At 40.1% G+C, this 26,177-nt stretch overlaps 1 protein-coding gene across 9 annotated transcripts in view; it reads right to left on the reverse strand.

Moving 5' to 3' along the window:
• Positions 1 to 1,304: 1,304 nt before the first annotated feature.
• The window catches only part of STAU2 (staufen double-stranded RNA binding protein 2), a 217,662-nt gene continuing 192,789 nt past the window's right edge, over positions 1,305 to 26,177 (reverse strand). For 2 of the 9 annotated variants that reach the window (XM_050940895.1, XM_050940894.1), the window contains exons 12-13: positions 4,882 to 4,970; positions 1,308 to 4,005 (exon numbers count right to left, since the gene is read on the reverse strand). In XM_050940895.1, the coding sequence (XP_050796852.1) occupies positions 3,912 to 4,005; positions 4,882 to 4,970 (183 nt within the window). In that variant the 3' untranslated portion in view covers positions 1,308 to 3,911. Of the gene's footprint in view, positions 4,006 to 4,881; positions 4,971 to 10,286; positions 10,386 to 22,074; positions 22,377 to 26,177 lie in introns of those variants that run through there. The other 7 variants (XM_050940889.1, XM_050940887.1, XM_050940892.1 and 4 more) reach the window with 5 other exon arrangements.

A 26,177-nucleotide genomic window follows, 5' to 3' on the forward strand; every position in this document is an offset into this window, starting at 1 on the left:
AAATTATCAGCTCCTTTTTGTCTGGGGCAAAGGCTGGATACCCCACATAAACAGTTTCGGAGAGACACCTGAAATTCAACACAGAGAAGAGGGCAACATAAGCTTGGAGGACACCGATGCGTCAGATGTTGACTGTGTAGTTGTGTTTGTTTCTGAGTGTAACTCCAGGGGCAAGATTTTGGTTTGTTACTGAGTTTTACTGGAGGGGCTATCTGCCATTAACAGTTGTATTATGAACATGTATTATATAAAAGTGAAGAGTAGTTGGACTCTCAGGCGGACAAGCCTTCACAGTTGCGCAGGAACGGACCAAATGGCAAATGATTGCTACAGCCGACTGTCTGGCTAAGCGTTGAAGAAGAAGTGCATTATGCCCAAGCAATCTCCTTGATTACACCCAGGCAATGCCACAAAAGTCAATGCTTTTGCTTGCATATGAATGACTTACCTTTGAATCTACTGCTCTAATTTAAACTTGTGCTATTCATGCTGCTGTATAACATGGAGAGCATGAAAAAAAGCAAAAATTCAGCCTGACAGTTTCCAAAGTTGGTAGAGATAGAGGGCCAAAGCCATTCTGGCATTGGTTCCTTCAGCCACCTGAGCCTCCAAGCAAACAGCACAAAATACATGGAGAAATCTTTTGGAGACTATGTTGGACTAGAGATGGCAGAGTTGGGAAGTGACTGATGTAGGCAATATTATCACCTGGGACAGATCTCCTATTCTGGCACATTTCTCATCAGGAGATGACGTTACTCTGAGCAACATCAGCTTCTCCCCTTCAGGAAGCCAACCCATGGAAATGAGTGAGCACTGCTGTCAAGGGGTCGGGTGGGACTCAGTGTGGTGGTGCTAGCTCTGCTCTTGGATGTGCCCAGATCTGTTGATTTCCCTGGAGACCTCTGAACACCTGCACAATCCAAGGCTGTGCCACTCCACCCCTCCAAATGGCTGCTGCAAGTCCCTCCCCAGTCTCAGCAGGAGGAATATTGCCCTAAATACATGCAGTTCACCATGCAAAGTGTTTTTAAAATAGGTTTTTCTCTCCCTCTTGTGGGTTTCTAAAGGTAGGGGTTAATACGGCCTGTAATATGTACAGCATATTTGGAAACACTGTCAACAGTAATCTAAGCCAATGGCACTCAACCTTTCCACTACTGTACCCCTTTCAGGAGTCTGATTTGCCTTACGTACCCCCAAGTTTCACCTTAGTTAAAAACTACTTGCTTACAAAATCAGACATAACAATAAAAATACAGAAGTGTCACAGCACACTATTACTGAAAAATTTCTGACTTTCTCATTTTACCATATAATTATAAAATAAATCAACTGGAATATAAATATTATACTTACATTTCAGTGTATAGTATATAGAACAGTATAAACAAGTCATTGTATGAAATTTTAGTTTGTACTGACTTCACTAGTGCTTTTTATGTAGCCTGTTGTCAAACTAGGTAAATATCTAGATGAGTTGATGTACCCCCTGGAAGACCTCTGTGTACCCCTCAGGGGTACATGTACCCCTGGTTGAGACCCACTGGTCTAAGTGTGTCCTAGGTTAGCAGGCTGCTAGGCTGAAGGGTGCAGAACCACCGCCCACTTCCATAGCCAATGGAGACAATGCACTCCTTGAGCAAGACATTGGTCACAGTTCAATATTTCTCTATCATTTTAAGATCCTGATCCTGCCAAATGCCTCCTGGAAGTTACACACTTTCACACCAGCTAAGGTGCTCAGCATTAGAAGTGGCTGAAAAAAGGGAATCCATTTCTGAGAAAACATTGTTTTGAGGGGGACATTTTTTTTTTACCCTAAGCAGGATGAAATGTCAAATGTGAAACTTTTGGTTTGTTGACTGACCTCAGAGAAGGTTCTGTGTGAAAATGACAAAAGATGGCCCAGATACCAGAGAGCCTGAGCACCAGGGCCGGCTCCAGGCACCAGCATTCCAAGCTGGTGCTTGGGGCGGCAATCTGCAAGGGGTGGCAGTCTGTGTTGTTTTGCCCCCAAGCAGCACACTGAAGGGCAATTCGGCAGCAGCTTCTATGTTTAGCTGTCCTGGACGGCTTCAGCTAAACATAGAAGCTGCTGCCAAATTGCCGCCGCCGCAGAAATGAGGCTGCTGCCCTAAGGGTACATGGACTGCCCTCGTCGCCCGTGGCGACAATTGGGCCGCTGCTTGGGGCAGCGAAAACTGTACAGCCGGCCCTACTGGGTACTCAGCCTCCCCACCAGCATCCCCAGCTCTGGGAGCCAGACAGGCACTGTCCGTACCTGGAACTAGGGGGATGTGGGAAGGCAGAGCCCCCAGAAGTTGAGAACTCTGAGCATGAAGGTCCTTAGTACCTTCATGAGAGCAGGACTGAGCATTCTGCAGATGATCAGATGTAAAGCCACTACTTTGTGGATATAATTTTTCAGCAGCAACTAGCTTTGTGTGTATTATGATACTTGTTACCTTGCAGAGCATAGAGCATCAAAGGACTTTCACAGATGAGGCCCAGTTACATATGCAATTTGCACTGTTTCCGTACATTGCTATTTGTGTGTCTTCTGGTCAGGTGAGTCAGACAGGTTGTGATTTGTGGGTTATGTGCTTGTGAAATCTTATGTAATTTAATTCTATTGTTGTGCAGTCAACAGCTGTGTCATGTTTTTGTTGCATAAGATTTAAAAATGGAAAGCTCTTAAAAAAATTATATACTTGAGTCTAAAAGGAGCTTGTTACATATAAGTAGAACCATAGTTTCAGAGGAGGCAGCCCTGTGGTAGAAGATACGGTCTAATCCAGTTCTTGTCATAGGTACTAGTTGTTCAATGTAAGTTTTTGTGACTTTTCAAGTAGTTCTGCTAGGTGAATATTTTTAGAGAATAAAGAAGAGATGACACCACCATTGTACACACGAACTGATGTGGTTTTACTGCATTTGCCCACATATCTGAACATTCTGGTGCCGAGTGCAGCTGGCAGTTTCATCTCTAATACCATTCCTTCTATAAGGAAAATCTTTACATCTGTTTCAACTCTTTTCTTCCCTTTTCTAGATAACATTTCAATCCTATCTGCTGTTCCTGATCAGAATGCAGTTATTAAAAACACTCAGTTGATGCAAACAGTGGGTTGATACAACACACAGAATGGGGTGTAGATGTGCTTCACACAACAGAGAGCAGAATTAAGGGGGAAATGTTCCTTGGAGGCAAGACGCCTCTCCAATTGATAACGGGGAGGGAAATCAAATACGGTAACTGCTTTTCCTGGAGTATATTGCAACTGATCATTACTCACTAACATCAGTTCATGTTTAAGCAAAACCTTTTCATGATTTAAACATCTGTTTGCATACAACTCTAAGTAGTGCATCTTAAAGTCATACATATTGATATAGAATGAAGAATGCATAATGGCTGCATAAAAAGATAAGCTGTATGACTATATATGAAGACAACAACTACAATTCTCACAGCACTGTCATTGGTTAATTTTAAAATATTCAAGCATTTATTTTAAAAAAGAGTAAAGCTGAACTTAAACTACACTATGAAAAAACTGTGTAACTGAATCAATGCTGACTCATATTAATCAGTTTTAAACTTTACCTTTTTTTCATAACACTTTGTTAATTGTTATTTTAAGTTCCAGTAACATGATCAGATTTCTGCTGCCTCTGTGCAATTGAGTTATGATCTGATCTCAAGCTCTGAGGAAAATGCTCAAATTTTATTTCCCCCCAGTTGAATAAACAGTACCATGTATACTATCTCTTGTGTTAGAATAGCGTTGTCTTCACATAAGACTCAAATAATGGTATTAGTCATTCATTTCCTCGTACACATACACCCTATTGCGTGTTGACAGGTTTATAAGGATGCAGTGGCGGCCGTGGGTGCTGGGAAGTTCCTAGACGACAGCCTTTGAATCCTTGCAGTCCTGAGCAATGGTGCCTGAGTTAGTCTGTTTATTGTCTGCTTTCTCTCCCAGATGCTTGACTTGTCTGAAAGATTAATACATTAACAAGAGCGGTAAGGTCCAGGGTTGCACATCTTTAAGACATGTTTATTAGCAGATGGCACATGAGATTCAAAGGTCACCATGAAAGGTGACATTTTAAAGTGAAACAACAATATTTATGTTCAGATACTATGCTGATGAGATCATGTGGAAAATGTTTCTGATTAAATCAGTTTTATAAATAGGCACAGTGTATCTATTGAAAATTCCAAATGCCACTTATATTTATAGTCTATCTCTTACACTGCTATTTGGTAACGTAAGACTATTTTGTTCCTTTTGCTACATTAAAAGTTGGAAAAATGTACTATTTTGTACAAACAATCCTATTTCTTTCAAAGTAATTAATTTTAAAAAAATCCACTATGAAACTTACATCTATTGTATATTCCTCAGAGCTAAACTTCTAGATCAGTGTTCTTAAGGACTGAAAAAAATTCTGCTTTACTTTCAAATTCTTTAGGATAAAATTGACATTCCATACATAAACACTGATTGGCAGAAAGCGACTTACATGCTACATCATGCACTGCAACCTGTTTGACTAAAAGCAAGATGGATCACTAAAATAAAATTTCCAGTTACTCATGTTAGGCTAATTGCATAATAAACAACAATTAAAAAGGAAAATCTCTGCATGAGAAGGCTGACTGCATCATTACTAGTTAGTAAACACTACAACTAGCACTAAAAGTGAGATGCTTTTTATGTGAGCAAATTGTCAAATTATATGTGAATTCTAGAGGAAATGAACTACAGTTTTTGCTAAGTTCTAAAAGGGCAATTAAGCTTTTAATTAACATTTTTTATGTGGCACAGCACACAGGCATTAAAATATAAAAGACTAAATGACACTTACTTTTCAAGTGTTCCATTTTCAACCTTCATAGCCCCTTCCACTGGATCCAGTCCCTGTTCCGAAAACTGTTTCAAGGCACTTAAAGCTGCCTGCATAAAAAATGAGTTGTCAACGACTAGTATTGTAATGATATAATTAAGGTAGTCACTAATGGCAGTTCTTTCTAAATGCATCTCTTATATATTGCAGCAAATTAAGTTAGGATGGTAGTAAAGAGTCTATAGTACAACGCCATGATAAACAGCTGGTTTGTGAGCAAACACAATGATATATTCACCTCTCTGTGCATATGAGTAACTCCCATTAAGGGTTGATGAAAGTTGTGTTACTAGCATTAAGGAGAGAATATGCCCATTAGAATTCTCATTTCTCTAGCCTATGAAGTCTTCCCAGCCTTCCTTAGTGTGTTTATGGAGCTCACACTTCCCTTTGGCCCTGAGGAGGGAATCTTAGGTCAGTCATTCTTGCAAAACTCATAGACTTTACGGTCAGAAGGGACCATCATGATCAGCTAGTTCAGTGGTTCTCGGCCCACAGGCCACATGTGGCCCAATTAGCATACAGCTGTGACCCACCTGTGCACTGAAAAAAAAATAAAAAATGTGCCGGTTGGGCTTGGCAGGGGGTGGGGCTGGCTGACGGGGAGAGGTGCTGGTATCCCTGTTGCAGCACTCTTGGCAGCAACTGGGGAGGTGAGTGCGGCAGGAGGGCAGTGTGTGGGAGAGTGGGTCTCTGGGCAGTGAGGGAGTAGAGGGAGAAGGGCAGCATAGGCCCAGGAACTAAGGGTATGCAAAGGGGCTGTTTTACTTGGGGCTTTGGTCCTGTAGCCATGGGGTCCTGGTTGCCTGCCCCACAGCCACGGGGCCCCTGCTCCATGGTGGTGGGGGTGTATGTGCTGGACATAGGGGTTGGGGGGGTTAGCGGGGGCGGTCTCTGGGCAGGGGGGTCTGTGTGGTGCGGATCTGCCCCCAAGGAGAAGGGACAGGCTGGCAGTGCAGGGCTGGGCGAGCCAGTGTGTCTGGCACAGTGGTTCTCAACCTGCAGCCCACAATGGTAAATAGGTTGAGAAATCACTGATCTAGTCTGAACTCCTGCACATTGCTGTCCACAGAGCCTCACCCACCCACTCCTGTCATAGACCCTTAACCTCTGGCTGAGTTACTGGAGTCCTCAAAAATCATGATTTAAAGACTTCAAATTACAGAGCATCCAAGAGAGGTGAGTCGTATCAGGGCCGGCTCCAGGGGTTTTGCCGCCCCAAGCAGCCAAAACAAAAACAAAAACAAGACGCGATTGCGTTCTGCGGCAATTCAGCGGGAGGTCCTTCGCTCCGAGCAGGAGCAAGGGACCCTCCACTGAATTGCCGCCGAATACCTGGACATGCTGCCCCTCTCCAGAGTGGCCGCCCCAAGCACCTGCTTGCTAAGTTGGTGCCTGGAGCCAGCCCTGGGTCGCGTAATGTAATGAAAAGGAGGAACACTGAAAGGGTAGTGGTGGAGGAACATACCTACATTCCAACAGCCAGATCTAGAACAGCACTGTGGGTGGCACTGATATATCTTATACATCAGTCAATGAAAGACACTTAGAAGGTACATGAGCCTATGCTGAATGCACTGTACACTGCATTCTGTGTTGTAATTGAAATCAATATATTTGAAAATGCAGAAAACATCAAAAATTATTTAAATAAATGGTATTCTATTATTGTTTAACAGTGCGATTAATAGTGATTTTTTTTAATCGCACAGTTAACCACGATTAATTTTTTTAATCGCTTGACAGCCCTATTAATTTTGTTTTCTTCTTTTCTGAAATCCTCTTGGCACTTCTTGGGTCACTGAAGGCTTCCCAGAATATGACATCAGGTATAGATTGCAATGAGGGTTCTGATATTTGTGATGCCACAGTCTTGGATACCTTCAGTGAACCAGGAAGTTTTGAGAGTCTCAGAGGAAAAAAAAAAAAGATTTTAAAAAAGTTAGTTAAAACTTTTTGTATGCTCAATGCCGGATGCAGCCTAGTTATTAGGGACATTTAGATAACAAAATCTGTTTTTAGATTAGCTTTGCATTTCAACTTTAAGACAAAATAGGTGGCAACTTGTTTGTTAGAATGGGTGTGTTCTGAAGATGAGATATGTAGTATCTGAAAGTTTCATAATCAATGCTTGCTAATTAATCATGGGAAAGCTTTTGTCTCAGTTGCCAGAGCAGTTAGCAGAGAGAAGAGGGATTTACCTAGCAAATGGAAGCAGGTGTAGGGGAGGAGACAGAAGCAATGGAATAAAGAATGCACTTACAAAAAAAAATTCAAGTCCTATCAATTGTAATATTTATCTGGCACGTAAATACCTTGCAATGCTGGCTACGAAAGTGCCATGCAAATAAATGCCTGTTCTCACTTTCTGTAAATGAGAAGAAGGCAGCATTATCTCCTGTAAATGTAAACAAACTTGTTTGTCTTAGCGATTAGCTGAACAAGAAGTAGAACTGAGTTGACTTGTAGGCTCTGAAGTTTTACATTGTTTTGTTTTTGAGTGTTATGTAACAAAAAAAATCTACATTTGTAAGTTGCACTTTCACGACAAAAATTGTACTACTATACTTGTATGAGATGAATTGAAAAATACTATTTCTTTTATCATTTTTACAGTGCAAATATTTGTAATACAATATAATATACACTTTGATTTCAATTACAACACAGAATACAATATATATGAAAATGTAGAAAAACATCCAAAATATTTAAAAAATTTCAATTGGTATTCTATTGTTTAACGGTGCGATTAAAACTGATTAATCATGATTAATTTTTTTTAGTTAATCACCTGAGTTAAATGTGAGTAATCCACAGCCCTAAAAATTAACACACATTTCTGTGTCAAAAGCTATGTTAGAGGGACATTCAACAAGATGATCTAGGCTGAATTTATTTTTTGCTCTGTAATTCACCTTTATCCTGAAATCGGTAGTTTTCCATTCCTCAAGGGCCAACCCCAGAATAAACATTTAGAAATTGGATTGTTCAGTGAAGTTTCTTTATTCCTACTTGTCAACATGAACAGGTTCTCTGTATGCTTTTATCTGAATTTTCAGTTCCGGTTGGACCAGAGACACAGCTATCACCCCAATAATCACACACAGGCTACTGTTGGAACAAAATGCTGGATCTGCTTTCACAATTAAAGTGATAGTTATGTTTCCTGGATTCTCTCAATAGTGCCTTCCCTTGAAAAGTATGTTAACACAATTTAAATATTGCTAGAGAATGTGTATCTGGGCCAGCTGAATAGCAGCACAAGGATTGTTATGCTGCATTATACTAGTGGTCCATCCATTCCAATATCCTGTTTCTGACAATGAACAGTATTTAAAACTTTCAGAAGACAGCACAAGAAACTCCAAAATGGGCAAGCATGGAGTAACTTGACCCTCAGAGAAGTTTCTTCCTAATTCCGGGCAGTTAGTAGTTGGCTTATATCAAGAAGCATGAGGATTTGTACATTTTAATCTTATCAAATGCAATTTTAGATTTTTATTATCCATATAAATAGCTGAACCTTTAAAAATATCCTGCTAAACTTGTGTTTATCAGCATTACCTACATGCCCCCCTTGCCCTGCCACCCAGTCCTCCTTGACTTCCAATGTATTAACACTGATAACTTCTTGTCTGCTGTCAGCCCCCTCCTCCATTGATGTAGTTGTTTATTCCCTCTATTCTACAGTCTTCACCACCCTCAACTCTTTTGTTACTCTCTCCCATCACATAGTCTGCCTTACCAAAGCCCAGTTTTGGATCAACCCAAGTATCTGCTTCCTCTGTTCCACCTCTAGCAACTCTAGGAAAGTCATATGATCATGCAAGCTTCCTCCACAATAAATTTGTTCTCTTCCTTGTGCAGTTTTGCTACTTTCCTAGCCAAGCAGCTTTATTTTTACACCTTGACTGACATGCCCTATTCCCTCCCTTCACTTCTCCTCTGATAAGATTTCTCATCTACTCTCTTCTAACCCCTCCATATGTTCCAGTGGATAATTCTCCCCATCCGATTCTGTTTTGTCTCTCGTCCCCCCTCTCCCTTATCCTTCTCAAAGGCTCCTTCCCCTCACAATACAAGCACGCTTTAGTCTCCTTCATCATAAAGAATTAAATCAAAATTCTACCCTTGACTCCCACCTGCCTCTCCAAACACTATCCCTTTACTGCCAAGCTTATTGAACACACCATGTACGACTGCTGCCTTGAGTTCCTCTCCTCCAGCTTCATTCTTTACCTTCTTTAAACCACCTTCCTGACCTTGAAACTGCTCTCATTAAAGTCTCCAGTGACCTCTATTCCATCTTTGTTCTCCTTGAGCTCTCAGAGGCCTTTGACACCACTGACCCATTCGCTACTTCTTAAATTTCAGTTTTCTGTTGCCTTTTGAGACTCTGTTCTCTCATGTTGCTCTTTCTGTGGACTGTTGAGTGGGTCTTCTCCTCTTTCTAGTGGGTATTCCTCAAGTCTCAGTCTTTGGCTCCTTACTCTTCTCTTGATACCTTTTCTTTCGGAGCTCTTAACCACAAGCAAGGCTTCAGATACCACCTCTGTATTGACTACTCACAAATCTACCTCTCCATTAAAGGTTTGCCTCTTTCCATCCAATCTCAGATCTTCATCTATCTTTCCGACATCTCCATATGGATGTCCAGCTGGCAACATGGCCAAAACTGAGCTTTTGAACTCCAACCCAAAAGCCTTCCTATTTTTCCTTCACATTGAATAATTCCACCATTCAGTCACTCAAATCAGTTATTTCCCTCTTATAAATCTCTGCACATCCAGACCATGTCCAAGTCTCACTGCTTCTACCTACATAATATTTCTAAGATTTGTCCTATTTTATCTGTCCAGTCTGCCAGGAGCTCATCATCTCACACCTCAATTTATGTAATTTCCTCTCTAGCACTGAAGCCAGCCACACTGCCTCCCTCAGGTCAATTCAAAGTGCTGATGCTGGGATAATCTTACTGACACTGGCATTCTGACCACATCCACCCCCTTTGCTGTTTCCTTCCAGTGGCTACCTGTCTTCCACTGCATGAAACAGAATCTCCTTGTCTTTGTCTTCAAAGCCCATCATCCTTTAGCCCCACCCTATCAGATCTATGAGCTCTCAACCTTTACCTTTTCTCTACCAATAATGCCAGCCATGATTTTCTGATTAGCTGCTTGTCCTTCAATCACCTCTATGCTTTCTCCTATACCACTTCCTATGCATGGGGAAAAACTCACTGTTATAATTTGTAAAGCCATCACCTTATCCTCATTAAGACATCTGCTGTGATGCCTACAAAATCAATACTGTCTGGCATTGGTTAGGGCAGTGGCAAACTGAGACGTCTGCTTTTCTGTTACCTCATCCCCATTTGTCTGTTTAATCCATCTGTTGCTTCCTGTCTGATGCCAAGATTGTAAATTCTCTGGGGCAGGAACTGTTGTCTTGTTTTAACTTGTCTGTATAGTGCAGGATGGATTGATATAATCAGCAGAAAGGAAACCTTGATTTAAGTAATCAATTTTTAACTTGTTTTCAGTTGGTACTTATTAGGTATTTTCCTAAAGAAAGGTTGGTTCTCACTGGTTGGTAACCATTTAAAAATGTTGATTTGCAACTAAATATAGTTTTTATACTAAATTTGTTATTATTATTATTTGCTAACCACACATTTAAGCAATTATATATCTTAGCATGCATTGATTCACTTATTTTTGCATTATGTTAGGAAATGATACATTTCTTATTTACTGGATGATTACTTTTTTTTTAGTTGTGATTTGCATCAAGCTCTATTTGGATAAAAATTGGAATTCAATTAAAAATGCACAAAAAGCACTTTTTAAAATTGTTTCCTACATAAACTAACCATAAATGTTCTGGATACTTTTTTTATAGAAGTTTATCAAAACACATTTTGTATTGAAAACCAGCTGGTTTATTAAACAACAGATGCATTATCTGTAGTTACTGAATTGAATTGATTGTTTCTGGTCACCATGTCTTTAAAGACTTTTGAGCCAGTAGATTTCATTCTCACATCTAGTTTGTATTTGTAGATTGAGGAAAGCAAGCTTTCCAGCTATGTCATCTCCCAATCAGTTTCTTAACTTTCAATGAACTAGCCATTAAACTGAACTACTTGAATAAACTGAAATGAGGAAAATATTGTCTCTATACCTGCAGAAAGCTGTCAAATGCTGATTTAGCACTTCAACAAACTGGTTCCAGGGGCTTATTCAGTGATTTCCACCAGTTCAGCGGTTTGACTTTTTTAAAGCTTTGGCAGCAAACATGTACTGCTTAATATATTCTAAATTAAATGTAGTCTGTATTAAATATAATTAACGATTTTAGTATTATAGTGAGTTTAGGCTTTTAACATAGGTTATCAGAATTGTAAATAGTTTTATTTCTAAGAAGCAAAATGTATTAATTTAAATAGAAAAACTGATTTAAATAAAAATTAATATTTTAATTTACAATAATTTTTTTCTTTTTATCCATGCTGCTCTACATCCTAGCACAATGGAGCCATGAACCTTGATTGGGTCTTATAGGTGATATTATATTAATTAATAGGCATCCAGCTTCTATTTTGTAGAAGTGAGTTCACAGGTTAATTATGTGCTGTTACCTTCACAAAAACTCATGGAGGATGGGCGAGGTCCCAGGGGACTGGAGAAGGAAGTTACTGATCTTAAAAAAGTGAATGAAGAGGACCCAGAGAATTATAGACCAGTCATCCTAATTTTGGTACCTGGAAAGATACTGGAACAAATTATTAAACAATCAGTTTGTAAGTACCTGGAGGATAATCGGGTTATAAGGAATAGCCAGCACAGATTTGTCAAGAACAAATCATGGCAACCAACCTAATTTCCTTCTTTGACCAGATTAATGGCCTAGTGGATAGGAAGAAAGCAGTAGATGTGATATATTCTGATTTCAGTTGACTTTTGACACAGTCTCACTTGACAGTCTCAAAAGTAAATGAGAGAAATGTGGTCTAGATGAAATTGTTATAAGGTGAGTGCACCACTGGCAGAAAGATCATAGTCAGAGTAGTTATCTACGGTTTGCTCCAACCGAGAGGGCGTAGTTAGTGAGGTCCCATACAGGTCAGTCCTGAGTCTAGTACAAGTCAATATTTTCATTAATCATTTGGTTAATGGAATGGAGAATCTGCTTATAAAACTTGCAGATGACACCAAACTGGGAGGACTGCAAGCACTTTGAGGACAGGATTAGAATTCAAAATGACCTTGATACATCTGAAAATTGGTCTGAAATCAGCAAGATGAAATTCAGTCAAGACAAGTGCAAAGTATTCACTTACACCCCAGAATTATTCCTTCCTATTAACAAGAGTGTTGTATGTAAGACATGAGTGGTAAGTATTCCACACTACTTGGTACTGGTGAAGCCTCAGCTGGAGTACTGTATCCAATTCTGGGTGCCACTTCAAGAAAAATGTCAACAAATTTGAGAGTCCAGAGGAGAGCAACAAAAATGATCAAAGGTTTAGGAAACTTGACCTATGAGGAAAGGTTAAAAAAAACTGGGCATGTTTAGTCTTAGAAAAGAAGATGGAGAAGGGACCTGATAATAGTCTTCAAATATGTTAAGGGCTGTTATATGGAGGACAGTTATCAATTGTTCTCAGTGAATACTGAAGGTAGGGCAAGTAGTAATGGACTTGATCTGCAGCAAAGGAGATTTAAGTTAGATATTAGGAAAAACTTTCTAACTATAAAGGTTGTTAAGTTCTGGAATGGGCTTCCAAGGAAGGTTGAGGAACCATCATCACTGGAGGTTTTTAAAAACAGATTGGACAAACAGCTGTCAGGGATGGTCTAGGTATACTTGGTCCTGCCTCGGTGCAGGGGATCAGACTTGACGAGCTCTCAAAGTCCCTTTCAGCCTTGCATTTTTATGATTCTGTGAACTACAAGTCACTGAAAACAATTGTCAAGAGCCAAAATGGGCCTGTACAGACTTCTTTTTTAATTCATTGTTAAAATTATTGGGTCAGAATAAATTTTCTTGTTACATATTTAGTATTGTTTTACTTGTCTAACTGCCTATGGTGGAGATATGCTAAAGAGGATTAAAAGTTGTAGAGTATCTTCAACAAGTATTTCTTTAATCTTTGCTGAAACACTATTTTGGAACTTCTTAGCGGAATATTACCCCGGATCTCACAATAGCGTTCGTAAAAACATCTATTTTCCTCTTTCTTTGGCAGTGGAAGAATATCACTGCAAAAATAAACTGTGCTGAATGAAGGCACTCGTCTTTACTACCCTGATGTCAAGGATGGAAACGTGGGACATTTTTATTTGATTTATATAGCAGGGAAAATATTCAGTAAGATACCATTCAATGTTAAATAATATTTGTAATACTCCTCCAAAACTTTAAAAAGAAATCTTGATGCTTATTTTGTGAAAACAATCCAATTAGTCTCACTTTTCTTGTAACATTGAGAACAGAGGTGCGTGCACACATACTTCTCACCAGGGCTGGCTCTACTGTTTTTGCCGCCCCAAGTAGCGTGACGAATTGCCGCAGGACAGCGGGGGCAGTCTGTGCGCCGTTAGGGCGGCACGTGCATTTCCGTGGCAGTGGCAATTCGAAGGCAGCTTCTGTCTTCAGCCGGACAAATGAACATAGAAGCTGCTGCCGAATTGCTGTGGCCGCAGAAATGCGCGTGCCGCCCTATGGGCACACGGACTGCTCCCGCCGTCCGGCAGCAATTTGGCGCTCTGCTTGGGGCAAAAACACAGGGACTGCTGCCCCTTGCAGATTGCTGCCCCAAGCACCTGCTTGAGATGCTAGTGCCTGCAGCCGGCCCTGCTTCTCACAGAGATCCAAACATGGCGGACACAAAAAGCAAACTAACAATATTTTAAACTATCTATCACTCTTTCATGATTTGTGATACTATGTGGGAATGTAGCAAACTCAGGTCTAAAGTAAAGGTCTACCCTAAACTACTGAAGTCATTTCACAAATATCCTTGAATTAGCTTGTGGAACTTATCACATAGTAATAGCTTGCAAGACACTTTGTGAGGGTGAAGTTAAGCTTCCAGGTGCTCAACAATGTCTCGTGCTTCTCCTGCCCATCTCTTCTGGGAAAGGTGTGAAAAGTGTCCTCTTAACTCCGCATTTTCCAATTTTCTAGAGTGTGTACACTGGCTTGCAAAGCTACCTGTCTTGTAAGATGAAGGTAAGGAGATCTTAACTCTATAGTTCATGGTTTTACAATGTTTGGATTTAAGAAATTTAACTCTTTCTTTTTGGAAGGACACAAGAAGCACCAGGCACTACTGAACACCTGTAACTTTAACTCCACAGTAACAAAAGAATGTTTTTTGTGGGGTTAGGGGAGGTTTTGTTTGTTTTTTTTTTTTAAGAAAAAGGGAAAGTGGAAGACTACTGTAGGAAACACAATTGAGGGGCACTGCACGGAGAATGGGGCTGTGTAGAGACTTCCTGGATGTACGTCCAGCCCCTTAATTATGTACTGTTTCTCTGCTTCCTTCTGGCTTCCCCGTACTTCTGTTAGGAGCCAGATGGGGGCAACTGATAACTGAGGGGCTGTGAGCAGGAATTGACCTGGTAGCTGCACTCCTCACAGCTCTTCATCATTTACCCGCTCCCCAACTCCGTGCCCATGATAAACTTGGAGAAGCTGGAGGTAGGAAGGAAGCTAGTAGCTGAGTGGCTATGCAGAGTAGAAGCAGAAGGGGGTTTAAGTTTTGTGCAATGAAGAAGAGCTACAAGCAAAGACCATGGGCTAATTTTTTTCCATAATTAAATTCTATGGCCTCACTGGACTTACACCCACATGAATTTGACTTGATAAAAATAACTTCTGAACTTCAGTTAAATGTAAAAGAAAAAAATGGAACATTTGACAATGAATCTGGTGAATAATGTCTTGTTTTTAAAGGCTTGATACTTCCTTCCATTGAGCGTTTTCTTACAAGAGAGCATCTGCACAGATTTTATATATATATATATATATATATAGCGCAAGAGAGAAATATTTCTCTCCCCCAGAAGATTTTACAACTGTTTTGTGAATAAAGACCCATAGGTTATACAACAGATGTTTTTGGCACTGCAGTAACTATACAGAAAACAAGTGATACATGAAATGTGTAAAAGATATGATGCCAACAGGAAGCGCTACATTGCTTTTTGTTTGTCTTGGCTGCCATCTATTATAAAAATGTGTGTATATCAGGATGGAGATGGAGGTTTCCAGTTATTTTGGCTACTTGCAGCTTTACTTAAGTCAATTTGCAATTAGTGAATGGTATTGAAATTTGTGAATATTCTTCCTGCTTCCCTCTATAGGGATTAAATGTTTTGTAATGACAATCTAACAACATTAAGTCATTCTTTCACAGAGACCAGCAGACAGAGCCTGCACTAGAGCATGTGTATTTCAGCTCACGTCCACAGTATAAAGATTTCATGGGGTCTTTTTAACACAGCGTACAGCTGTTTTTTCTCTCTTTAGATCTGTTGCATTTCAGAATGTTCCTATGAAACTCAAATAGCCAAATGTTGTTGTCTTCGATGTGTGTTTCCAGTTGACTTTATTGCTTGTATCTCAGAGTAGATTATGACCCTAATTATTCCTATCAAGTACTCAGTGACCACAAACTTCATCACAGGAATGCCACAGTCATGGTAAATATACTGTTCAAAAGTGTCAGCTCACGGTGAGGTGCCTTCAATCTCCAGTTGTCATGGATGGTACCTAGCCCAAAATGCCACAATCTGTGACAGCACAAAAAATACTGCAACCAGCATTCACAAGTAGACTATGTACACCCTGAAAACACATGTGGGGCGGGGTCAGGCCCGGGTTGGCTCTCCCTCCATATTCTAGCCACCGAGCTTTATCTCTGCACCCCAACTGGTCCCTCCCCTGTATCCATAGCTGCCAGATCCCGCCTGTCACAGCCCCGCAGGTAAGCAGAGATGCCATGCTCCTCTCAGCTCTGTCTCGCCAAGGGACCTCAGAGTCCAACCAGGAGGGGTGACAGGGCCAGGCCCTAGTTGCCCGCCCTGGCGAGGGGAGCGGGTAGCAGGGAGGTGCAGGCTGGAGCTGCATCCTGGGTCTGTGCAAAGCCTTGCCACCATGACAGGGAACATGACACTGCTCCCACCTTGAGTGTGAGGCCACATGTACCCCTCCAGCATCCCCCAAATTCTCCCTCTCAGTACACTCACCCAGCACCCTCCTACCAAATATCCTCTCCCTGTACATACACACACATCCCTCCAGGCTCCCCAGTTTTGGGGGTTTGATTTTAGAGTTCATGGTCATCTCTTAGCTTTGTTGCTTATGTAGACAAACTCCTGCTGGGGCTTGTAGCTTTTTTTTAATCATCAAATCTGTACTAGGTATCTGATGAAAGATTTCATTTGTTATTTGACATATAGACCAATGTGTTAATAAAAAAAACCCTTTGTTCCAATAAATAGATTAGACTACTTTGGAGCTAGTTTTTAACTGACTTGAGGCTATTAATGCAGTAGAAATCTGGCAACCACTCCTCTCACAGAGTTCAGTGCCTAACTCTGCCTGGGATACTTTTTCCTCTCCTCTCTTCAATTCAGGTGCGTAGGATGTTTCTTACAAGAAGCTACGGTGGGGGGGTGAGGGGAGAGAGGAGAACCTTCCTCATATCTTTTAACCCATGGTTAGGGTACTTAGCTGGAAATGTGGGAGATCTTTGGCTCAAGTCATCCCTCTGCAAGATGAAGAGAAGGGATTTAAACACGGTTCTGCCACCTCTGAGGTGAGTACCCTAACCGGTGGAATATAATACAGGACAAGGGTAAGCAATCTATGGCACATGTGCCGAAGCCAGCACGCGAGCTGCTTTTCAGTGGCACTCACATTGCCCTGGTCCTGGCCACCAGTCCAGGGGGACTGCATTTTAATTTATTTTTAAATGAAGCTTCTTAAACATTTAAAAACCTTATTTACTTTACATATAACAATAGTTTAGTTTTATATTATAGACTTATAGAAAGAGACCTTCTAAAAACATTAAAATGTATTACTGTCACACAAAACCTTAAATTGGAGTGAATAAATGAAGACTCGGCACATCACTTCGGAAAGGTTGCCGACCCCTGATATAGGATATTCTGATGTGGAACTCCCTCAGTCCCTTCTGTTAAAGCTGTTCCACTTCAGGTACATAAAGAGTCAGCAGATCAGAGATAGTGCATGCAAGCATGAAACTGAGACTATAGGAGGTTAGAGCAGTCCCCCAGGCTGTGGGTGATCCAGGATCCAGTCCCCAGGCTCCAATCACTCTCCACTTATTTATCTGCAACAGCTTGAGCAGGAGAGACTGAGGGAGCCCCACATTGGAATATCCTATAGCCCAGTGCTTAGGGCTGGCAGATCCCTGCTACACTTCCTGCTCCTCCTCAGTTGGGGGGACAGGGACTTGAAAACGCAGTCTCCCACATACCAGGTGAGTCCTTTAACCACTGGGCTAAAAGTTAAGAGGGAGGTGGTCCTGCTCCCCCCCAGCCATTTTGTGTGGAGTTACGCATGCTCTGAGCACCCCTACACAATCAGGCTCTGCAGGCATGTTAGAAGGAGGACACCAGTCTTGCCCCAGTTTGTAAATTGCACTGGGGCTTAGGCAGGCAGATGCCTAGAGTGAGGCAGCTGGGCACATGCTCAGAGCCAGAACTTAGGTGCTGTGTGTGTTCAGGTGTCACAGAGTTCGGTGGAATCTGAGTGGGTATTTTGTGAAGATCCATGGGGCATAAATCTGGGATTTCAGTGCCTAAAATGGCAGGTGCCTAAGTCCCTTTGTGAATCTAACCCTAAATCCCTGATTGCATCTGCACTCAGAAACCTCTAAATTTCAGCACTTCTTATTGCAAGAGCAAAACTGGACCTGCAGTTGTTTGTCAAAAAAAATGGGGATCAGTGAATGACAAAACCCTAAATTTCTCCTGGTTTAGAAAACAATAAAAAGTATGGAGGCCTTTTCTCCAGTGTTGGCTAACTACTGGCATACACTCAATGCAATCCTATTGAAGTCAAAGGTGTTTCCACCAGCAATGAGTGTGGCTTCATACCTTTTTAATATATGGATTGAATTTTAAATTGAAAGGCTGTTAGGCAATCAGTGCCAGGCCTGTTGTGAGTTTGAGGGCTTAGTGTTCCAAGAATACCAAACTGTCTTAGCAATAATTTTAAACACAGACACACTCCCTCTCGTTGAAGATCTAAGGCTTTCTTACTCTTTTTGGGAGCAAATTTTTAGCTAGGCTTCTACCTGGCCTTGACTTTTTCACACCCAAAATTGCGGATGAACACTGCATGTATTTGCTTGTGCAAAATTATACATGGACAGGTGGCTGAGAATTTACTTCTTAAAGTGACTATTTAATCTGCCTTGATTTATCAAGATGGCAATATATGCATATAAACTAAACAGAAATCAAGCGAGGGGTATTGAGAATAAATCCCTTTTCCCCACAGTTGCTATTGTAATTGAATTTCCTATATCACAAACAATACATTCTGCTAGGAGTCTTTACTCCCTTCCTCACAATACCCCATGCTCTCCAGTTGATTAACCAATGTTAACATCTGTTTAAAAATTAAATTTCAGAAAGGCTTTTCACACTACACAATGTAAGCCTTAATTAAATGGCTTCAAGCCCTTTTTGCAAATAGCTTATACCCAGTGTATTTCATGCATAGCATAATCTGATTAACTCATGTAATTTACATGGACATAGTATTTTCCAAAACAAATTAATCTCTGCACAAAGGAACATTCACCTGGTATGCACTAGGGGTTAAGGGTAATGGTTGCACCTGCCAAAGAGGGGAGGGGAAAAGAAGAGGGAATCCTCTGTTCAAACAAAGGATGATGATTCATGAATGTAGAACTTAGAACCCTTCTGAAAAAGTCATCTGTGGTAGTTAAAGCTGTCCTAACCAACTTTAACAGATGCAACCAGTATTCGCATGGCAGATAATCCATGTAGACACTGACCTTGCCAGGTTTATGGGGGTAATTATTAAGTAAGGATTAACTGTCCTTGAACACCTTTTCTAATGTATTTGGCACAAAGAGGCTTCTAGCAACATCAGGCATGCATGTCTTCTTTCACCTATTGTCTTTTTATTGTACAAACATATTCATATTCTGAATTTCCCTATGTCCATCTCTCAGTATCCCAGGAACTGGATGGAATGCAAGATCATGATCCACAGGGTTGTTGGGGCGGGTGGGGACCCTTAACAGTCCACACAAATAATGCAATTGGTTGTGTTGATTGACTTTCCACACCAGTAATTCAGTCTTTTGGCACTTTGATTTTTGCCTTATCTTAGCATGTGAACAGCCGGAGTATGGCCCTTGATCTCATTCCTATGACTGTGCAGTAGCTCCAACAGCAGAGTATGCTGACGCATTATCTTTTAAGGTTTGAGATGCAGTTGTATGATCAGTTTGTGATAAGGCAGTTCTATCGCAGTATAGCATGAACCAAAACCGTTTGTTTAAACCCAACGTTTACAGAAACTACACTGAATCATAACTTATTGGTAACATATTGGGTTTGTACATTTTTTAATGTATGCTTTTGAGTGAAGAATGTTTGAGAATTTAACATGTACAGCTACATTCACTGCTAACATAAGTGAGCACAATGCTACTGTGGGGCTTGATCCTGCAGGGGACAAGTCACAGCGCTGAGTGTAGAAGAAGCTCAAGCTCATAGTAATTAATAAAGACAAAAGAGAGCCAAGACAGAGCCTAGAGGAACTCAGTCTGGCACTGATTCTAGTGCTGAGGCATTGTCACCAAGTTTAGGCTTCATTCTTGTTTACAGGTGGGAGTAGGAGGAAAATACACTGCTAAGAACCTCATGTTCACAGACAGGATTGTGCTTATGTCCATGTTTCTTCAGCCCCACTCTCCCTTTTTTGATTATGTTCTTGAGATAAAGTTAGCAGGTATGCAAGGAACATGGGCGAACTATTTTAAAATGCCTAAGTGCTCACTTTCAAAGGGATTTAAGGTATGTCTACACTTTGAGCTGAGGAGTCTTACCTGATATTCAACTTGAGGAAAACCACCCAAGCTAACATGCTAAAAAGGCAATGGTGTGAGCAGCAGAAGGGGCTAGCTGCTGCCAGTATGGACCAGTCTGAGACCAATGGCATGTACCTGGTGCAGCTAGCTGCCTGCATGGCCACAGCTATGCTCTATTTTAGCATGCTAGCTCAATCAGAGCTAGTGAGGATATGTCTCCTCAAGCTGGGAATCACACCCTCAGTTCAAAGAGTTGACATATCCTTCAACTCCTAAGTCATTTAAGTGCTTTTGAAAAGGTTACTCCATGAGCTCTTGTAATACTTGTTGTGAAGGACTACTCTTACTTGTATCCACATGTAGCAACTGCTCACATTTGTGCTGGAGACTGTTGGTACCTGTCAGTAAATTTGAGTAACTATGGTAACAAGGCCAACAAGCTTATGCTCCCTGCCCTGCACCAAGCAAAGACTTCCAACCTGAAGGCCACACACAATGGAGTTGTAGCGGCTTGCCCCAGTGGTCAATTTGGCTGTACGGGTTTAGCTTTCATAGTCAAAAGTTAAAAAGGGCTTAATTAGAATTCTTTTCTGAAAATATTTATCCTTTAACTTGTATCTTCTAGGTGTAGTTTCCTGATAATGTTGATATAGTCTGTTAAAAATAATTTTTATTTCTGAATCCAAGATTTAAACCATATTTTTCATTGTTATTACCATTCAAAGATGGAAACCAGAAGGATTAATGGCACACCATAGCTTTGACATTCTGCGAACATATAGTAAAAATATTATTTCTGAACTCAAATTTACATTGTATTTTACAGTGGAATTTCATTGGACCATGACCCAATGGAAACCTTCTGCAATTAATAAGTAGATCATAACTAGGGTGACCAGATGTCCCGATTTTATAGGGACAGTCCCGATTTTTGGGTCTTTTTCTTATATTGGATCCTATTACCCCCCACCCCCTGTCCTGATTTTTCACATTTACTGTCTGGTCACCCTAATTATAACCCATTTGGGGAGCCATTCTATGTTCTAACTTGCTTTTGTTAGACTTACTGCTCTGATAATGCTGATACAAACAACGACTATTCAACCCAAAGAAACATTCACATCTTTGAAAACACACAATGCCAAATTTTTAAATCAACCCCATCTCTAACATTGCATCTACAATCAAGTATAGGTGCAATTAATCAGAGGCACAAAATAGAAGTATTTAGATATCTAACTACTGGATTTGTTAATGCAATCAGGCAATTAGATGTATAATGCTACAATTTGGGCCAGACTTGAGCATAGATGCGAAGTTGCAGGTCTAAAAATTATAAGCGATTTTAAGAAACCTGGCTCTCCAAACTAGACTGGACAAAGCTAGAAAATATACTCCAGCAGACTCCTGCACTGGCACACAGGATGAGCTATATGACCCAATATGTCTGTTCCAATGCTGAGTTCTGTAATGATTAGAAATCATCCTTCTCAGCTGTGTACTCAGAACACTAGATCTAATTTAATTAAATGATTTCTTTATAGGCATTTCTACATCAATTACGCCTCAAATTCTTCTGTGTTATATGGTTGCACCTTCACTGAAGTTAACCCTACTAATCCTGAGAGCTGGTTTAACTGAGGAGAATTTGGTCTCCTGATTAAAACTGAGCAAACTTTTTTGGACAAATCTTTTTTAGTGAAAAAAATGCAGAGTCTGTTACATTTCCCTAAATTGTTTGGTCAAACAAAACCTTAAAAAAAACAAAACCCTGAAAAAAATGAAGTATTTTGTTTTGACATTTTCAATATGAAACAGTTTGATTCAGGAGTACTGTTCTGAAATTTCCTTAAATATGTATATGAGAAAATTTTAAATAATCAAATGAAGGGAACTTCTTTTAACTTTTCAATTTGCAGAAAATTTCAGAAAAATTAATTTTTAGTTTAAGTCAAACTCTTTTTTTTTTTTTTTTTTTAATCACCAGCAAACCAAAAAATCTGCTATTCACACAGCTCTACTCCTTACTTTTAGAATGTACATTCAGGTCCTTAGCTGGTGGAAGCCTTTAAAGTCATCCGCTGAGGTTCTGGTGCACATTTAAACATTTTCTCTTCATCAACAACGCTGTCTGCTGCGGCTCAGACTCCTATATCAATGCTCTTACCTCTCTAACATAGCTTTCACTAAATGGCTGGTTGTTTAGCCAACAAGAGAGAACTTCGGCTCAATCCTGCTCTCATTTAATAAAACAGAAGCAGGACTGGGTTCTTTACATGAACAGTAATATTGTCCTAAACCATATGGGGTTGTAAGAACAGCAGTTGGCAGTCCATAGAATCTAGAAAGAAAAAAAGTAGGAGTGGAAAAATTTGTTTTTTACTGTGGTCAGACCTAGAATCAAAGATTTGACTGTTTAAAATTGTAGGCTCTTAATACATGTTTTAATTAAATAACTGCCTCAAAATGAGTTTTTAATAAAACAGGAGATTTGCATTGACTCTGTTATTTAAACTTTTCTTCCTCAGCAATTGCCAGCATAAAGAATGGCCAAAAACTTGCATTAAAGATAAACTCAGAAAGTGTAACCACACCAACATTTTAGGGCACAATGAAGGTCAAACCACCACATGATCTCAATACACACCCCATAATCATAATACTGTGTTGGGCAAGATGGAGGCAGTCACATAAGTAGGATTGTAACACATTACCAGTGGGTTCCAATACTTTGTATTTACATAATGCATGCATCCTCTCATCCACTGAGATCAAGGTGCAGAGATCAATGTACAGAGTAATATTATTATCCCTATTTTTAAAGATGGGGATACTGAGATGAAGAGAGACAAAGTAAATGACTGGCTCATGGTTGAACAACAGGCAGTTACAGAACTGCAAGCTAGTCTAAGATAAAATAAATTTAACTTAGTGGGAAACTTAAAAGAATATAGCTTTAATTGTTTGAGGAATAAGGGAAATTTTTGAAAGGTAGAGAATATATGATGGTAGAAAATAAAAGCACTCTCTCCACTGTATTCCAATTTTTTAAGTCAAATATGTGTCTAACTCCTGACAGTACCACCCACCAAACCTTAATTTTCTCATGAATTTTAAACCTGTAAACATTTTTCAGGAACTAGAAAAAGAATTCTATTTCCATTTTTAAGAGGGGAAAAAAATCTTTAAACAAATCTATTTGTTTTGCTGAAATGTTCTACAGGGTAGTTTAAAGTGGAAAACACTGAGGGTTGTTTTTTTTTGTTTTTTTTGTTTAAAAGATTGGCAGGATATTATTTCAAAGGACTTTTCACTTTGTTCCCAGTACTAAAGCATCTGAAACAATCCCCTAAATATCAGATTCCTTGTTTTTAATAAACTTTTTTTTACAAAGAAAGAATTTATATTCATCTTCTCAAGCCAATTAAGTGCCCTTAGACTTTAACTCCCTTTTAGTCTGCCCACAACTAGAAACTTCAGTTTGTAAACAGCAGCACATGATGGTATTAACTGCAAATGGCGGCCCACTGGTTTCTAATCTCAGATTATATTGTTCAAACAGAACAGTGTGATTGAAAAATATAAGTAGTTTATTGCTGTAGATTCTTGCATTAGTCTAAAGAAATCCACATCTAAATGTGTTCTTTCCTTGATCCAAGCTCACAACTCACTTGTACTGTGTAAGCCACAGAAGAATATATGCATTCTGTGAAATATACTTCCCAGCCTGGGCGTGCTGAGAGGGGTGAGGCTGATGGCATCTATAACCAATCAGCATCTTACTTTAAATATCATTTTACTGTGAGGATATAAATAGACAAAAAAAACAAACAAACATAAATAGGTGAAAATTCTACATATATATGTATTATTCCATATAATTAAAAGATTTTACAGTTCTATATTCAAGACAAAAGGGCTTGATTATGATTGTTCTTGTGCCATTTTTACATGGATGTAACTGTATTGACTTGAGAGGTATTTTACTCCTGATTTAACTTGGCGTAAGTGAGATCAGAATCAGTCCCCAGTACTGCAAGCAGGACTTCTCATTTGAAGCAGTTCGTAATGTAATTCTGTCCTTGCTAATTGTTGTCAACTTGTCTTCTTCCTGTTTTAACCTATAACCATCAGCTCCTTTAATGGAAGTGTCTATAAGGATCTTCCCTAAATATGCTTTTCCAGCACACTTAATGTCTTTTAATGTCTTTCCAATTAAATCCAGATGTGAAAAGCTTAAAGAACGGTTCTCAGGACTGAAAAAGATGACATAAATCTTGCAGCTGACAGAGATCCCACTGAGCTCAGTTGGGGAAACTCACAGAGGACTTGTTGCGGGCCAGAAAAACTGCTGGGTATAAAGACAGATGTGTACACTCCTATTTAAAAAAAAATGAAATAAAGCAATGCTTCCTACAGTACAGTTCCTATGAATACTACCAGAGATATTAACAGCTCAATCCTGTAATGGGTGGAGCACATCCTGTAACATGCAGATCTCCCTCAGCTCCCATTGAAGTTTCAGAGCAGAGAGTGCTGAGCATCTCAAAGGGAAGACCCCCTTCGCCCTTCCAGGACTTGATCCTTCAAGATAATGATCCTTCTTGTCCCACCACTGATATCAATGGGAGATATCACTCAGCAAACCCAGGCTCAGACTCTCTTTCCCCCTGCATAAATCAGGGTAGCAGACTGAACTGGTTTTGTTACAAAGGATACAATGTGCTATTATAATTACAAATTCTCACTAATGTGACAAGGAACTGGGCACTCCTAATCACTGACCACTGCTGCTGGGCGAGTGCTGTTTGTGCAGCTGGCAACTTTTGCTTTTATTTTGTTTTCATTATCATGGCTGTATGCTTTAAAAAAAAGTTCATTTTTTATGGTGGTACATAGTCTTTTTGCTCATCCCCAGATGCTAGGAAGTGTAGGTTCAGCCCAAGTCAGGTCTATTTCAAAGGGACAGAAAAAGGCCAAAGATTGGTTTAAAGAAAATGCTGGAAGGCAGCACAACTACTAAAGACTTTAATTCTCTCTTGCCCTCCCATTTTTTCCCTCTAAACTGGTAAAATATCCACACAGATCCATGGCTTCCAAAGAGGTGCATGTCCATGACAGAGCAGGAAGAAAATAATGGTGTGTCAAGAGATAAGAAAGGTGATTGGAGACATTGACTGTCAGATCATAGTAACTGACAAGTACAGTAACTTCAATAGCAATTTCAAACTCCAAATTTGTTTCATTTTTCTAATGTTGATGGCATATTCTTAGCATAGTTTGTTAGCATAAATTAGACTAAAAAAACACACAGTGCCTGGTTTGAACAATATATGGTCATTCTACATGCTGAATTGTCACTACGAATATTGTATGGTGGTGTTATGGCCCTGTCAGCCCCAGGAGAGAGAGACACAGTGAGTAAGGTAATATCTTTTATTGGACCAGCTTCTGCTGGTGAAAGAGACAAGCATTTGAGTTACACAGAGCCCATCCTCAGGTCACATGGGATTTGGACAAGCTGTTTAGGAGCCCACATTTCCAATAGGAGTCCCACAATACACAGACACATAGAGGTATTTTGGAGTTGGAAATCCTCCAGATCCCACCCTCTGCTTATTGCCACTACCGTTAAAGACATTCTCTTGGGTTGATGGCCGTACATGGCTCCCACCAAAGCCAGTCAGTGCCTTTATAAGCCTCACTCAGAAGACACTGAGTGTCCTCTCTCCTTGGAATGAGCATGCTCCCAGCCGTAGACAGCTCAGGGAGTGTGGTAGTGAACTCGGATTTCCTGTACAGGGACAAGCATGTTGGCTCATATACTTTCTTTACATTTCTGTGATACAAGAATATTCATTTATCATTATAACAGCACTATGTTGGCTCTCTGCCTCCACTTGGGTATGCACAACACCATATTCTTCATTCCAGTTTCTCTGCACCAAGATCTAAAGTTTGAAAAAAATCACATCAAAATCTTATGGAGATGCTTAAGATCTCCATACTCTACCCACAACTGACTGCTTGTCATTGAAGCTCAGTGAAAAGGGCACTAAAGACCTTGGCTTTGACACTGGCCTGCTGTAAGACTTTGGACAAGTCACTTCACCTCAGTTTTCTCCATGTGTAAATCAAACAG

Source organism: Gopherus flavomarginatus, chromosome 2, assembly GCF_025201925.1.
Source record: "Gopherus flavomarginatus isolate rGopFla2 chromosome 2, rGopFla2.mat.asm, whole genome shotgun sequence".
NCBI lineage: Eukaryota > Metazoa > Chordata > Testudines > Testudinidae > Gopherus > Gopherus flavomarginatus.